At 40.0% G+C, this 15,822-nt stretch overlaps 2 protein-coding genes across 9 annotated transcripts; both read left to right on the top strand.

Annotated features, from left to right (window-relative positions):
* Nucleotides 1-665: 665 nt before the first annotated feature.
* Nucleotides 666-7,208, top strand: sinhcaf (SIN3-HDAC complex associated factor). Of its 4 annotated transcripts, XR_013786555.1 has the most exons (7): nt 721-896; nt 2,988-3,115; nt 3,305-3,404; nt 3,539-3,662; nt 3,755-3,905; nt 4,034-4,449; nt 4,530-7,208. XR_013786555.1 is itself a non-coding variant. In XM_079455037.1 (6 exons), the coding sequence occupies exons 2-6, from the start codon at nt 2,988-2,990 to the stop codon at nt 4,290-4,292; spliced, it is 762 nt and encodes a 253-aa protein (XP_079311163.1). In that variant the 5' UTR covers nt 666-896; the 3' UTR covers nt 4,293-7,202. The 4 variants fall into 4 exon arrangements, 2 of the variants coding, with proteins under 2 accessions (XP_079311163.1, XP_079311162.1); XM_079455037.1 differs by having other exon boundaries at nt 666-896; nt 4,034-7,202; XR_013786556.1 differs by lacking the exon at nt 721-896 and having other exon boundaries at nt 2,825-3,115; nt 4,530-7,206.
* Nucleotides 7,209-7,563: 355 nt separating this feature from the next.
* caprin2 (caprin family member 2) lies at nt 7,564-14,743 on the top strand. 5 transcript variants are annotated; one of them, XM_079454856.1, is made up of 21 exons: nt 7,564-7,742; nt 8,283-8,523; nt 8,682-8,744; nt 8,823-8,909; nt 9,068-9,300; nt 9,439-9,521; nt 9,907-10,041; nt 10,131-10,171; nt 10,268-10,519; nt 10,623-10,664; nt 10,775-10,888; nt 10,974-11,058; nt 11,139-11,188; nt 11,289-11,399; nt 11,574-11,660; nt 11,933-12,049; nt 12,133-12,307; nt 12,405-12,515; nt 12,926-13,026; nt 13,332-13,392; nt 13,554-14,743. In XM_079454856.1, exons 2-21 carry the CDS (start codon nt 8,296-8,298, stop codon nt 14,108-14,110), a joined length of 2,733 nt encoding a protein of 910 aa, XP_079310982.1. In that variant the 5' UTR covers nt 7,564-7,742; nt 8,283-8,295; the 3' UTR covers nt 14,111-14,743. The 5 variants fall into 5 exon arrangements, with proteins under 5 accessions (XP_079310982.1, XP_079310980.1, XP_079310984.1 ...); XM_079454854.1 differs by having other exon boundaries at nt 12,405-12,575; nt 13,554-14,727; XM_079454858.1 differs by having other exon boundaries at nt 7,576-7,742; nt 12,962-13,026; nt 13,554-14,713.
* The last annotated feature ends 1,079 nt before the right edge of the window (nt 14,744-15,822 follow it).

Genomic DNA, 15,822 nt, shown 5'->3' with positions numbered 1-15,822 from the left:
ATAAACCTGGGGTTTCATAGTGGTGACATCACGGTATACAGATGAACAATGGCCACTGCTGAAAAAAACTAAAATGTTAATGTTTTTTACTACAAATATGACATTAACATTAGAACCATTGTTAATGAATGATCTATGTGTTTTGTCTAATTCCAGTATAATTTAATGGGGTTCTTGGTTTCCATTGGCTAGATAACACAACCCCACAGAGACCATTTCAGTTTGTGTCAAATGTAATACAAATTCCATTATAACTATTAAACTCATTAAAATGTCATTCTGTAATACTATATACTCGCAAACTGAACCGACCAAAGGTCTTAACTGATTCGATCGAGTCTCAAAAATGGCGTATTTGATCTCGTTTAAACCTATAATATAATCTGCAACGGGTCAACAAAGTCTAAAATAATTTTTGATGGTGAAGTATTTTAGTGGCCGTCGACATGTGCTCATGGCTGACGAACACGGAGAAGCGAGAAGGATGGGCTGCTCGCCGCCTCCCCGCCTCGACATCTGCTCTCCTCCCGCCGCCTCCGTAGTAGTGCCGCGTAACTCCGCCCACTAGGATCCAAGTGCACGGATGTAAAATGACTGCTGCCCCGGCAACCGGACCCGCCCTCGTTTCCCGCGTAATTTTCTCTTCCTTATATGGGCAATAGAATGCAGACGCAGTGTAACGTCAGCCGCATATGCAAACGAGCTTGATTGAAGAAATTCAGAAAATGGTGGCTGGATGTCGGCGCATGCGTAAACATTTTACTATACTCAGACAGAAAGTGAGACAGTAGCGAGTGGCGTGCTTGGTAGTGGCGCATTGTTAAATGACTAACATTTGTAACGACTGTAACTCTTGGATTTCGACGCGTGATTGAGTTTAACCGCTGCAAGTCAAGGTAAGAATGTGGCCTTAATTTTAAAGTAACTTAACAGTTAGTAACCGTTGTTAAAGATGTCAAATTCGCTTTTCGAAGGGCCGCTTTTAAGAAGTTATGTGACAATGCGATGCCCGGTTGAAAGCTGTCGTATTCATCCCAAACGGAGCCTAAAGGTCGCGTTGAGGCTTGCTTAAAATGTTTTTTACAATTTTGCTACGGCGTAAAAACGTGTCATAAGTTTAGTGTTTTACAGAGCATCATATTTTAGGGAGCTTGCATCTTTCTAATGATGCTTAGTAAGTTAAGTGTGGGATATAGCAAGCGTTTGATTCACGGAACCCGGACTGTTAACCTATAATTTTTATAAGCTTCAACCAAAAAAAACCAAATATAACAGAATGTGATGCGTATGCAGACATTCGCAAATATACGCACAGTTGGCGGACATGGTTAAGTTGTGCTCCTTTCGATACTTTGCTCGTTTGACTGCGTGTGGTCTCGCTCATCTGTTGGTGGGTGTGCTTCAAAACAAACCCACATTTCACGAACCCGCCAACGTTCCCAAACTTCCGATATACACGCAAGAAATGGCGCACGCATTTATAACGACATTAAAATAAACATCGAGCGCACGGTTACGTTGAGTAACGTTACTGTTAAACCCTCATCTCGTGCGAGACGGAGGCGGTGTCACTGACGCATTCAAATGTAGAGCTAAAGGGGGAATTTTAGTTTTTTCTGACGGGTGTGATGCACTTTAAAGTGTCCTGATAATAACAAAAAGGACAAGTGCGTGTTTTGTCGCGCTTACGGCGCTTGAGCGAAGTTGTTGCGCGGACCGCATGTGTTTACAGTATCGAGCGCAAAGCATGGAGTCGCACGAGCCACTGACGCAGAGTCGCGCCGAAAACAAAGAGCAACGCACAAGCGATTCGACTAAAATCAAACTTATTCTCTTATTTAACCATCGCTGGCTTTAAATACACGCATTCGTGTATTTCTCAACGAGGACAAAACTCGTTTCTTAGTTGAAAACACGCCGAACGTCTGTTTAAAGATGCCGTGTGGCGAGCCATGCTTCCGCGCGAGCTGGTGGGCGGTGAGTACGGAGAGACGCGCACCATTTCGCTGCAGTGTGGTCGCACGTTTAAACGCCATATTAAACGCGGTTTGCTTATCTGTTCGATGTTTTATGGATCGCTGGTAATATCAGTTTGGATGTTTTACACGGCAGATTCCGCAATGGCACCGCGTTACTGTTTTACCCCCGTTTCTGCCCTTCCTCTGAAACGCGTTGCCATTTTTGAATTGCGTCAGAGGCGCTTGAATTATACAAGCGCTAGTTCAACTGTGTTCTTGTGAAACTGTACAGCGCATCCTAAAATGAGAACCAAGTGTGATGGCTTTGGAAAAAAAACCCATACTGTACAGCGCTGTAAATTAATATTTAAAGACTGCGGTGTATAGATGCATCTTATGTAATGACCCAGTTATAACAAACAGTATTAATGTAACGCCTCGAGACAACATTCACATCTGTCACCAATCTGTGTCAATGCGCGAGGCCACCGGTGTCCAGCATCCGGCTCCATCAGCACCGAGGTTATAAAAGACACTTAGTCCATTCAGCTCTTGTCCCACTAAACTGAAGATTGATTACAAACATTCTCTCTCTCTCAATGCTTCTGACAATTTTTACCCAACTAAATCGAGAAATAACCCAGAGCTTGAATTAATTAGAAATGTGCTTATTTGTTATCACTGTTAGCTTCAGTTCCTTACTGGTATTATTTGAAATATATCAAGTCGTTTTGAGGCTCCCTTTATTCGTTGAAGCTCCCGGGTGTGCCCCAGTTAAGAAACGTTGCTCTTAAGTCAGACAGATCCGATCAGTTTTGCGATACATCACAAAAAACATTAAAACGCATTACTACTGTGAAGCTTTGCACGGGGACCTGAAGTCATTAAACAATGACAGATTAAGCAATGTTTGGTGGAGAAGATTTACAATTGTTGTCAGCATGTGAAACTACTAGTAGATCAGCAGGACTACAAAGCGGTGAATTGCTACACTCCTGTTATTCTCAAAGCCTATCCTTGTCATTACAGATGTTTGGCTTTCATAAGCCGAAGATGTACCGCAGCCTTGATGGATGTTGTATCTGCAGGGCCAAGTCCTCCAGCTCTCGTTTTACTGACAGCAAGCGCTATGAGAGAGACTTTCAGAGCTGCTTTGGGTAATTGGGTATCTGCTGGTTAACTCTTTTATTGTGTGTGCGCGCGTGCGTTGGTGTGTGTGTAGTATATCTTTCAACCCCTGATGCGCTTATAATGAATGGTGATGTTTACATTGTATCTGTATATTTATTTAATAAACAATATTTGTTCTGCCTGTGTCATTATAATAACAAGAGATGTTTCTACAGTTTAGGTGAGACACGCTCTGGAGAAATCTGCAATGCTTGTGTGCTTCTGGTGAAACGGTGGAAAAAGCTTCCTGTTGGTTCCAAGAAGAACTGGAATCATGTAAGTTTGAATACTGAAAACTCAGATATTGGCAAAACCCAGCGACAAACATGCAGAGTGACTAATAATCATGATTTATGGCAAAACTCTTAAAATGTTATGGATTAGGTCAAAATTGTAATTGTTGCACAAAGGTGGTGGATGCACGAGGAGGGCCCAGCCTGAAAACTACAGTCAAGTCAAAGAAAGTCAAATCTCTGTCCAGACGAATCAGACCAAACCAGATCACCCAGGTTCAGAAGGGACTAAAAAGACACAGTAAGGGTTGTTTAGCAACAGATTAAAACATACTTTGCATTTCCATGTTTAAATCAGCCCAACTCAACCAAATTTGCTTCCTTCATCAATAGATTCAGATGCTCACAGCACTACCTCCAGTGCCAGCCCGGCCCAGTCGCCCATTTACAGTAACCAATCAGATGAAGGCTCTGACTCAGAGTTGGCTCCTGGCTCCACCCGATCTCCTGTGTTTTCCTTCCTGGACCTGACATACTGGAAAAGGTATTTTACTAGACTAATTCGCATGCTTAAACGATTTATGAGTTCGACCTTTATTGTGCACCAAAAGTAAAACCTTTAAATGAATGCAGCTCATTTACAAATAAGCTGACAACTGCAAATCTCTGTAGGCAGCGAATATGCTGTGGTATCATCTATAAAGGCCGCTATGGGGAGGTGCTGATTGATCCTCATCTTTACAAGCCCTGCTGTCGGAAGAAACAAGAGCAAGAGCAGGAGGAAGAAGAGGAAGAGGAAGAGGATGACGAGGATGAGGGCGACCTTGACAAAAAGGAGGTGCAAAGCAGTCAAGAAATTATTTCTTCCATTCAGCCTCCTTCCCCTTCTCATCAAATCAAAATGGAGCAGCAAGTGGACGAGGAGTGGTGATGTCACATTCCCAGGGTATTGACTTGGCATTCTTAGGAAGCCTTCGAGAGTCAGGGGCTGCATCGGCGGCCTCAGAAGCTCTCAAAGGCATTCTCTCGGATAGCGTTCGATTCAAGAGCAGCTGGATCTTTGTTTGCGTTTCCCAGTTTTTATTCAGGTTAAGATTGTGTCTTTTTTAGTTTCTTGACTGTCGACTTGTTTTATTTATCAAATTGAATTGGTGTCCTTATTTTCCAGAGCCTGGTACCACACTATTCCAAATCCTGTGTGGATTTTCTTGCGCACTTCTGTTTTTGTAGACCAAGAACATCTGTTTGCTTTGTTCAACTTGCAGAATGTTGGATCTTCAAGCATCACGGCATGAAAACCTGTGAACATGGCAACCACAATCCTGTGCTGTCAATGTTGTAACCCTTAAGCGAGAGACTCTATCACCGCTGTGCCCTACCTCTGGGGTGACTGTCGTTTCAGTTTGTGTACAGTATTTAGGGAACAGTAAGCAGCATTAGCTAAATTCTAGCTAAATACAGATACTAAGGTTTTACCATCTTGCTGGTACATAGCCATTATATAGGGATTTTTCTTTGGTTTGATCTTAAAGGTAGTGTTCACCCAAACATGTTTGACTTTTCAGTAGAACACAAAAAGTGTGCATTAAAAAAAAATCCTGGCTGATGTTTTACATATAAACTTAAGTTAATGAGAATTGGGGCTTCAAAAAATGTTATCTTCGTAATATTACCTTAAAAGTGTTTCATAAAGCCCCAGTCCCTATCTGTAAAAAAAACTACATTTGCTTTCTTACAGAAGTCACCTAGCGAGGTGTTATTTTTGGGTGAACTATTCCTTTAAGCTTACATTCACATTTATTCATTTGGAAGCCTGTATGCATTGTTTTCAATGCAGGTTGTCTGTTTTGCATCACTCGTGGCTGGCAAGCTAAAGGTAAATATTTCTAAAATGTCAACAAACTTTTTTTCAGTGTCCTAATGTAAATATTCAGAACTGTAGAATTGACTTCAAGGGATAGTTCAGCCAAAAATGAAAATTCTATCATCATTTACTCCCCTTTGAGTTGTTCCAAATGTGTATAAATGCATTTGTTCTGATGAACACACACAGAGAAACATATTTGTAGAAATGCAAAAAACATGATTCAATATTTTTTTCCTGCTGTAAGAGTCAATAGGAGATGAGATCTGTTTGGTTACAAGCATTCTTCTGAATAGTGTCATCATGGTAAAGATAGGTGTCACGCATGAACGCTAAGGAAACTGTTAATGGTAATCTGCATGAATTTTGCATGTCCTTTTAAGATTTTCAGGATTTTTCATTCTTTGTTTGTATTGTCTTGCAACCATGTTGCAATATGAATGATGTGGGCGAATGTTGAGACGGTCCCATTATATTTTTGTATATAAATGAAAGGAAAAACAAAAATGAAATTGGAGTTTGATTGCAATGTGACGTCTTAAGATACCAATGTTGTTAAATAATTACAGGGAGTCAGTGGTCTTCACATATATTTTAGAATTGGATATTTTCAATATGGTCTCATTATCAAGCCAAAAAACCCATAATTATTGCTATTTATTTTGTCATTGTCCATATACCTCCTTTCTTGTAAATACAGTGTACTCTTTAACTCGTGACCCTTTTTAGTGTCATAATAGGTTAGAACACATTTGCCGGTTTCTAAGACAAGGCTTAAGACTAGTCCCAGACTAAACTGAAAATAAATTGCCATGACATACCTTAAATATTTAATTGTAATTGTTTTGTCTTAAGATGCACACCAGTAATGTTTTTGACGAAGGCTTTTTAGAAATAGCGACTTAAATATCCTAATTTACGAAAGGCATATCCTGGCTTAAGCTAAGCTTTGTCTGTGAAACCGGGCCATGGTCTGTTTGTTTTGCTATGCTTTTGTTTTTCAAATAATGTCTGTTTTGTTTGTTCATTTGCTTTTCTCTTCAGGGAAAACATATATTTCAAAGTTGATATCTGAATACTGAATGACTAAACCAATATTTCCAATGCAACCAATGTTTGTAATATACATTACTTTTTCTAATAAGCTATATCACTTATAAGCAAAGCGTGTCCATACTGTAAATCCAGAGCTTTCCTTAAAGGTCAAATAATGATGTCCTTCTGAAGTAATTATTGACAGTTCTGGTAACTTGGATTATACAAATTCGGCGGTTTTGGCTGTTTAATTCCAGGGGATGGCAGCATTGTGCTCATTTTTACACACAAAACACTCAATTGCAGTCATTTTCTTTCTTTCTGGGCAAAAGTGAAAAGCATCATCTTGGTGTTTAAATTAGTATTTTGGTGGCAGCTTTGTTGGTGAATTTGCCATATCACAGAAAAACATGAAAAGGGAATGTTCTTGTCAACATCTGATCAGGTGAAGCTTTCGGAGGCACTTAAATTGTGATAAATGGCGTTATTTGTAAATATTCTAAAATGTGTAAGGCTGAACAACAATTATTATGACATTATAATTTTTTGTCATATTTATTTCATATTTATTTACAACACTTGTCTTGTGGTATTTTCATAATCACGTTCTCCTGTAGGACTTTCCTGTCCAAACACATAGCAATATTGACTATATGCTTTAAAACAGAGGGTAGGCCGAGATTCACTAAATGACACGGAGAGCTTCGTGCCTGGGCAGTTGGAAAAGCTTGCCGTTTGAACGCTTAGAACCGCTATTTTATTTTCTATTTTTTGTTGCCCAGATGCCCATGTGATACATTTCCTTATACTAGTTAGTTGTAGTGCTACAGGCATGTATGGTAGCTATGCACTTTGTATTCACATTAGAGATATATGAAGCAGGTTTTGTATTTTTTTACATATTGTACTTTTTACCTGTGCCTCAATAAATGTAATTTGTGATGGTTACATGTGGTCATTTTTGTGGAGACACAGATCATGCTCAGACAGACAGACATAGATTAGTTAGATATATATATATATATATATATATATATATATAGACAGTCAGACAAGATATAGATAGAGAGATAGAGATAGATAGATATAGATATATATATATAGAGATATCTATATAGATATATCTATATAGATATATAAAGAGATATCTATATAGATATAGACAGACAGACAGACAGGATAGATAGATAGATAGACAGATAGACAGATAGACAGATAGACAGATAGCGCAGGGACAGTCCCGTGTTGAGATGCGTGACGTCATGATTGCACCTTCAGCTGATGGGTTTCCCTCTGCTCTCATACGGCATAAAAAGGAGCGAGACGGCCGCGGTCTGTCCTCTCTGTTTATCCACCGCTTCATGTCGTACTCGCTCGCCGAAGGACTCGCTTTGATTTAAACGATCAGCCTTTCCACCAAACTCAATCTCGCGACTGACTGACTAACAAACAAGCACACACACCCCGGCAGAGGCGCGTAAGGTCGGTGAGATCGGATCGGATGCTTTTCTCATTCACTGCATGTGTGGGTTTATTCGTCCTGTTGAAGTTATCTGCATGCGCGTTTGGGAGGTGGCACATTGGCGTTGGGCTTGTTTGGAGAGGATGCTGGATATTATTAGTAGTCATATCAGAGAAAGCTTGCAGAAGTTGAGTTTTTGCAATATTGCGATGATAAATGTTATTGTAACTGGACCTGGATGCGTAATTTATGTTTGTGAGAAGTTTTAGCGGGTATTTGTTTGATGAATTAAAGAACTAAGGATTGTATGTGTTTCGTGTTGATTTCCCGAGGAAATTTTGCTGTTTGTGTTTATTTAATTGGCTTGTTTGTAAATGCAATGTCATGGTTAAAGCTGGCGAATGTCCAGTCTCATTGGGGGCGTTTATATCGCTACCCTATGTAAACCAACGAATCGGATGCTTCATCTCAGCTACTTACTGGATGCTTTGTTACACTTAATGTGGTGTTTTCCTTTTTTTATCCTAATAAACTGACCTGTTTTATTCTGTTTCCTTTAGAGAGACTAAGATCATGGTTCAGCTGTCACCGTCTCGGTCTATAGAGACATTGACTCCTTTAGGAATGGCCATGGAGATGGATGGGGGACAGGGCAGCCCTAAATCTGACTCTCCTGGAACTTTGACCACCCTCCAGCTCTCCCTAAACCCATCCACGACTACGTATTACGGCTATGAAAATTATATTGAGGATGGCCTTATCTGCCTTAAGCACAAGATTCGTAACATTGAGAAAAAGAAGGTGCTTCGTTTTAAAAACATGTCATTTTGAATAGTTTATTTAGAAACCACTGCTAAAAAACATTCTGCTTATCCATTGTTGATTTGTGTAAAGCCCTCATTGTATCTTCGCCTGACTGTTTGTGTCTTGATGGAAAATAAAGCTTTTGTTTCTTCCAGCTGAAACTGGAAAGCTACAGTGAAAGGATGAAGAATGGGCAGAAATTGAATGAAGACCAAATGGTAATAGTGTTTCATTAAATTTGTTGTAATCTCTAATCTGGGTATTTCCAAATCCGAGATGCACATGTAACTTTATAGGAAGCTGTGGGGAAGTACGATGAGGTGGTCCACAATCTCAAATTTGCCAAAGAGCTGCAGAATACCCTTGGTGCCCTCACACAGGATGTAAGATTTTATTATTAACATGCTTGTTAATGACATTTAAAGACTTCATGTATTTTAACCTTATAATTTGTCAATTGGCTTGGTGGCAATTGTGAAATCAGACCGTGAAGCTTTTTATGGACGGATATATAAAAACAAATTTATTTGGTGTAACGTAGCTGCTAAAGGCCCAACGCAAAGCTGTCCGTCAAGAGAAGATGATGAGGATAGAGTCGGAGAAGACACATCTGAGCTTGATGCTCCAGGTGCAATATGTCCTTCAAAGTCTGCAAAGAGAAGATGTCCGGAGGAAGTTCTGCAACGCAAAACACTGTTACCTGTCTGCACAGGACATGGACAGTCTGTTAGATCTTGCATCATTAATGGGATGCAAAAGAGACCATTCAATGAGGTTGTTTTGACTTTCACTTTCTACAGAATAGAGGCTGTAAAAATCTGTTTAAAATAATGCACATTTGTCCTGACCAGGTGCTTGTTTTAAGCCTAATATGGGAAGCCTAGTTTGATCTTGCTGTTGTTTTTGCTTTAGTTTGGAGGGTCAGATGGAACAGGCTGCTCTTGTTTACTGGGAGCTGCTGGAAGGGAAAGAAAAACCAGTTGCTGGCTCAACGTGTGAGTTTTGGCTCAATCTGTGGATCTATCAAATAAGTGTTCGTTTGTATGTTCTCTTATAAACTTTGACTATTGACTTCCAAAATCACAGGTAACTTAAATGTCTAGTGTTTAGGTGCATCTTTATTCCACATTCCCGTGCATTTTAGTATTGACAGCCTTTAAAACTTAAATTATTTCAAGATGTTTCTTAAAAAAGACCATTCACATTTGAATTATATACTGTATATGCAGTTAGATATTGTTAATGGGTGTTTTGATATAACATCCTTAACTTTAGGGTCAAGATACTGAAGATGCGATTCATTCAGACTTTACTGCAGTTTAGTGAATTAAATGTACAGAAGTGGACTATAGAATGCTGATGGCTGTCATTCTTCCACAGATAAAAACATGAAGGAGAAGTTGCTTCGACTTGTTGATTGTGGCTTCTTTGATCATGTACAACTTCAAAATAACGCTAAAGAGAAATCTGAGATCCGAAAAGCTGATCCTCCATCCCCACAGCGTAGCCTTTCCTGTGAGACTTGTTTGAATTTTAAATACCTTTTCCATGATTTGATATTAATAGAAGATATTGCATAGTATACACACTTTTCTCTATTTCAGCTCTGATGAAGCCGAGTTTGATAGAAGTGCCTTCAAAAGAGGTAAAAACTGATGTGTGTTGAAATCACCTGCTTGTGAGTCCGCAAGAAATTTCCTGTGGACCTATAAGCAGGTGAGTAACTCTTGAATGATGCCAGTTTCTTAACAGACGTTATAAAGTCGAATCTGAGGTCAACATGTGCGGTCAGGTTGAGAAAACACCACCCCGTAGTTGGAAGGAGGAGTTTTTGGCAATGAAGGAAAGAGAGCCGCCAGACTCATGGGAAATCGAGTTTTCTGATGCTCTTGTTGCCCCCAAGCCCACTGTGCAGAAGCCATGGAAAGGAGCAGCAGGGTTAATCCCCAAGACCCCAGCCATAACGAAGAGGCCCATTAGTGACCCCAAAGAGGTGGATAACTGTCTATGAAGACACTATGGCATACCAACAAAACATTAGTAGCGTTTTTGTTTCTAGAACTGAAAAAACCTTTTTGGTACATTGTCTTTGCTAGAAACGACAGAGGAAGAGCAAGGGCGATATTGACTCTAAATCCGTGAGTTTTGATTGTTTACAATTTCATTTTTGGTGCCTTTCAAGTTCTGCAACGTTTTTATTTTGAGGAACAATTTTGTACAAAACTAGGTGTCTTTTAATGGCTTTCAGGTGCCTGTTGAAGTTTTCGGTTCTCCGTCTCCGTTACCTAAAGACCCTGTTCAGCGCAAACAGGAGCTGGAGTCCCTGATGGATCAGATCTCTGGATCCTTCAGCTTTATGCAGGTATGCCTAACTTCAGTTTCTTTATCAGGGTATTGTTTGGATGGCAAACGTTTCATTTAAACTTTTAACTGCATTTTGGGTGCAGGAGTCTCTTCTGGATGGGGAAAATTCTCCTTGTAGCATTCGAACTAAGAGAGGCCGTCAGTCTCCTGCATCCTCTACTCCCATAGGTACACTTGCCCCACTTCCAACCACATTGTCTTTTTTATATCGTGTTAAAGTACCATTTTTGGAATCTTCTAATTTACAGCACAAAGGGAATTAACAAGTCCATCAGATATGCTGCCTCAGTCCCAGCGTGTAAGCAATTAAGAATCCATGGTATCTTTTGATATGACTGAATTGTGATGTGACGGGCCAGAAATAGTTTTTGATAAAACAAGGTCTTATGTAATCGTAGAGCACTCCACTGCGTATTCTGTTCTCTGGAGAACCGAAAGGCTGTCTGTTGAATGGAGACCGGTCTATAACTGGCTCGGATCTCAGTCTGCACAATAAAGAGAAGTCACAAGTAAGGAGTTTTTGCTGTATGCTTCAAATTGTCATTGTGTTGCTTTTAAATCGAAAATCTAGAAACCATCAAGGAACCACAGGTATGATTCTCAACTGACTAGGTACAGTGACAATGTGATCTTGTAACCTGTCATGGCATAGTTTTCCACTCACTTACTTTATCCGTGTCTAGAAACAAAGTGAGGGCTTCACCTCTCCACCTCTGTACCGCAGAGGATCATCCATTTCAATCCCTCTGGAAAACAAGAGCTCTGTACAGGTTTGAACAATCCACATTAGCAGATGTCAGATTTCGGGGATTTATTTTACCGTAGATTTATCATAAATTTGCCAAAAGGAAACTCAGAATTTTCTCCCGTATGTAAAATGGTTATAACTGGTGAAGATGCTTGAAAGACTTGTGCCTGTAAGGTGTCCAAGCTTTACACAAAGAAAATTACTAGAATAATTCATGTGGTGTCATTTTTGTCGAGTGCCTTGAAACTGCCATATTACCAGATTTCTGTGTGTGTGTGTGTGTGTGTGTGTCAGGCAGAAAAGCAGACGTTATGCAATGGGACGTCAACCCCCGTATCCGTGCAGACGTTTACAACTCCTCCTAATCGTCAATCTATCAGTCCAGAAAATGCTTTCCACAACATTCACTCTGTGAGCACAATGTAAATCGTTTATAAACAACTTTTATAATATACGTATCATATACGTTAAGATCACATTTGTCTTTTGGTCAGGTGTTCAGTGTGGCCTCTTTACCCATCAGTAAAGACTCCGAGATTAAGTCGGATGAGAGTGGATTCTCTGAATCCATTCATCAAAGTTACTCAACAGCCAAAAACCCAAGTTTCTCCATTGCCAGCACTCAAACGCCACCTGAATTCAACCTGCCTGAAGATGAACTCCAGATTGGTAACACGCATGCATACAAAATTAAATCTTTGAAGGTTAGACCACCGTTTGGCTTTGTGTGGGCATGTTTACTGCTTGACCACGTGTGTCCTTTCAGAGAGCCAGTACCAGTTTGAGTGTCCGGTCAGCTCAGGCGGTCACGTGTTCTCTGCCCCTCAGCAACAGTCTCGTCTGGGTCAGGCCAGCTACACCCGGGGGACAGCGAGAGGTATGACACGTGCAGGCAGGGGTTTACATCACTCATACAGATCACCTGGTGGCTTCAGAGGTACCTTTCACTTCCTGTTTCACTCTTTGTGGTTTACTCTCTCTCCATTAGACTTGCCTTGACATTGCAGAACCTACAACTTAATTGGGCATGTGGTGGTATCGAAACTCTTGCACAACGTTTTACGATTACATTTCTCAACTTTTTTTTCGATCCTTGGTGGGTTGGGGACCAAAAGTGCTATCTTTATTGTTTGTAGCCTGGCCTAAAATAAAATGCTAAATGGATGTATTAAAAATGATATTGATGTTACAATAACACTTTGATTTAAATGAACTGCGTAGATGTTCAAAAATAAGTTAAATTTGTGAATTTTTGCAGAATCATTTTGTCTTAAACTCAACTTGTAGGTTATGAGGCTCACCGAGTGAATTTACGCTCTCCAGGAGGGGGCTTTATTTCCCAGAGCCATACACAGAGAGACCCTGCATCTTCCCTTTATGTGACTAGAGTAAGATGTTTTAACTAAAGGTTTTTTTTGCAGTTAATAGCTTATTTCAGCTAATATTTTACAGTGGGTTTTAATGTCTGAATTAAAATGATCTACATTCAGTGTTTGTAAATATTGGGCCTTTTACAAATGTCATAAAAACTGATGAATGGATGAAATCTATCAATTTAGTTTTTTTGTGTAAGGACAATGGGGACTTTCTTTCATTTAAAAAGTCCCCATTGTCCTTACACAAAAAAACTAAATTGATAGATTTCATCCATTCATCAGTATATATATATAAAACAGAATTGTTTTTGTAACAGGAAAATGGATACCAGCAGAACTTCAAACAAAGTGGAGGCACAGCAACACAAAGGAACAGTGGTAAAAATATTTAATCAATCCATTTTCAGTACATGCTGGTGCAAAGATGGAAATGAGTAGTAGTATTTTAATGACGTGAAATGTGAGAAGTGGCATTCATCCAGTTTAACATCTAAATAAATTCAAACATCTATTAAGCGATGGTCTTTTTTTTATTACAGCTGGTTGGAGCGACTCATCACAGGTGAGCAGTCCGGACAGAGAGGGAGCATATCCGTTCGACTCTGGAATGAGCGACACACTTTCAATTGCGCCAATGGAGGTACCCTCTCAGGGACCGCACACTCTAATGCCCGTTCACCTGTACCCGCTTGCCCAACTCCGCGTGGCCTACTCCGCCGCCCGCACTGCCAACTTCGCACCAGGCACTCTGGATCAGCCAATCGCCTTCGACCAACTGCATACCAATATTGGTGAAATGTTCGACACTGCCACCGGGCGTTTCACCTGCCCAGCTTCGGGCGCTTACGTCTTCATCTTCCACATCCTGAAGCTGGCGGTTAGCGTGCCACTGTACATCAACCTCATGCGCAACGAAGAGGTGATGGTGTCCGCATACGCTAATGATGGCGCTCCGGATCACGAGACCGCTAGCAACCACGCTGTGCTACAGGTGTTCCAGGGAGACCAGGTGTGGCTTCGGCTTCATCGTGGCGCCATCTATGGCAGCAGTTGGAAATACAGCACCTTTTCCGGTTTCTTGCTGTACCAGGACTGAACATCGGTCTCTACAATATAGGCACAAAAAAGGATGGGGTGTTTTGGGTCTATCGACGGTTCCAGTTACTGCACTTGCGCTTTTGGTTACGCATGGTGCAACTGCATGTTGGAAAGTTCATTCAAAGTCAGTGTTGAGGCCAACGTAAGATTTGCTGTTGAAAGTTTACATGGGTTTATTCTGGGTTTTTTCAAAATGGCTATTTGAGGCTTTACTGTATACTACATGCACACTTGTAACTCAAAGTAGCTACATTAAAAATGCACTAAACTGAAAATCCTACCAATTCAGGAGCGACTGAGTTTATTCTGCTGTTAAGTACGTGACCCTGTAAGCTTGTTTGCAGATTTTATTTCGCAGCCATAGAAAGGTTCGACGCCTTTCTGTTTACGGGGTCAAAGAATGCTTTGCAAGAATGGAGAATTTTTCTGGTAATACTTGACACGAAGCACTTTATAAAGGGACTTTGTGGCCTTGTTGAACGTGGGTGTATGTGTATATAAGTTTGTATGTCTGTCCATGTTGAAAGACTGACTCTGCCAAAATGGTGTTAAGCCAAAATGTCTCCCTCTTGTGCCTGAATAAAATTGTGCAGTTCACTTCTGTGGTGTTCCTTTAATTTGTGTATACAGTGACTTTACGTAAATGTTATCAAATACGTTAATATCCACCTAATATTAATTAAAATATAATTAAACTTAAAGTAAAATAGTGAACATAAATATTGAGGACATTGTGAAAATAAAATCTTGATGCTTATCTCCGAGATCACGTGTTCAGGTAAACAAATTCATATTTCTGATGCTTTCTAGGGAAACCTATTTAATCCAAAATATTTAATTTGGAGGATTTTCTTTAACCAACAACTATAAAACGTATCATGTTTATTCTCGTGCCATGTAAAATAACCGAATGATTTGATATTGAATAAAATATAATCGTATATGAATGTAAAATGGGTAATCCCATTCTGTACATTGCATCTATGCAAATTGGAATAGAAGTGTGATTTTTATATATATTTTTTGGCAACATGAAAAATTGATGTGCACAATATGGGAGTAATAAGCAACATGTTTGCAAGAATTTCTAATATTTTTCATAGCAGTATCGCGATATAGCTTCATCGACTAAAACCGCGTAATTGACAGCAAAACAAAAAACCGCGAAAGATTCTCTAGACAAATCCCCGTTATGACACTTCTAAAAGTCGTACACTAAATGGGAATTATGAAGGTTTTGTGTGTGGCATCCTCCTTACAAAAATGTTTAGTTAAATTTATAAATCGATAATTCACAAATGTCTTAACGATTTTGCTTGATTGCCAACATCGTGTCTGTACACCTGTAACCGTAACGTAGACTAAATCAAAGATGGCGGCGCTCATAATCCTCAACGTTTTATAAACCGAGAAAGCCCACCGAGGCGTCTTCGTCCAGTTTCTTTGAACGCGTTTGTTTTGATATCTTAAAAAGTGTATAGCACGGCATCTTACAAACCGATGGAAGCAGCTCCGGTAACAGCAAGCAACTGGATCTACAATCGATTGACAAACATCTCTTATCTCCGGATCTGTGAGTTAATTGACCACCTTTACAAGAAGAATCCGGTTGCTTTACTATTACTTGATCCGAACTCTACTGTATGTGATCGCTACCGTAGTGACACAATCAAACGATACATGTAATCACTTTTAACTGCCGTGTGAATG

Source organism: Barbatula barbatula (assembly GCF_947034865.1).
Source record: "Barbatula barbatula genome assembly, chromosome: 4".
Classification (NCBI taxonomy): domain Eukaryota; kingdom Metazoa; phylum Chordata; class Actinopteri; order Cypriniformes; family Nemacheilidae; genus Barbatula; species Barbatula barbatula.
The sequence above is the reverse complement of the archived record's forward strand: the minus strand, read 5'-3'. Positions and strand labels throughout refer to the sequence as shown.

Coding starts and splice junctions, on each gene's coding strand:
- sinhcaf (XM_079455036.1), top strand. CDS start 2,865: ATGTTTGGTGGAGAAGATTTACAATTGTTGTCAGCATGTGAAACTACT. Junction 3,663..3,754: donor GAAGGGACTAAAAAGACACA/GTAAGGGTTGTT, acceptor CTTCATCAATAG/ATTCAGATGCTCACAGCACT. Junction 3,906..4,033: donor GACCTGACATACTGGAAAAG/GTATTTTACTAG, acceptor AAATCTCTGTAG/GCAGCGAATATGCTGTGGTA.
- caprin2 (XM_079454855.1), top strand. CDS start 7,782: ATGTGTGGGTTTATTCGTCCTGTTGAAGTTATCTGCATGCGCGTTTGG. Junction 7,910..8,282: donor ATCAGAGAAAGCTTGCAGAA/GTTGAGTTTTTG, acceptor TGTTTCCTTTAG/AGAGACTAAGATCATGGTTC. Junction 11,059..11,138: donor TGCATCCTCTACTCCCATAG/GTACACTTGCCC, acceptor TCTAATTTACAG/CACAAAGGGAATTAACAAGT.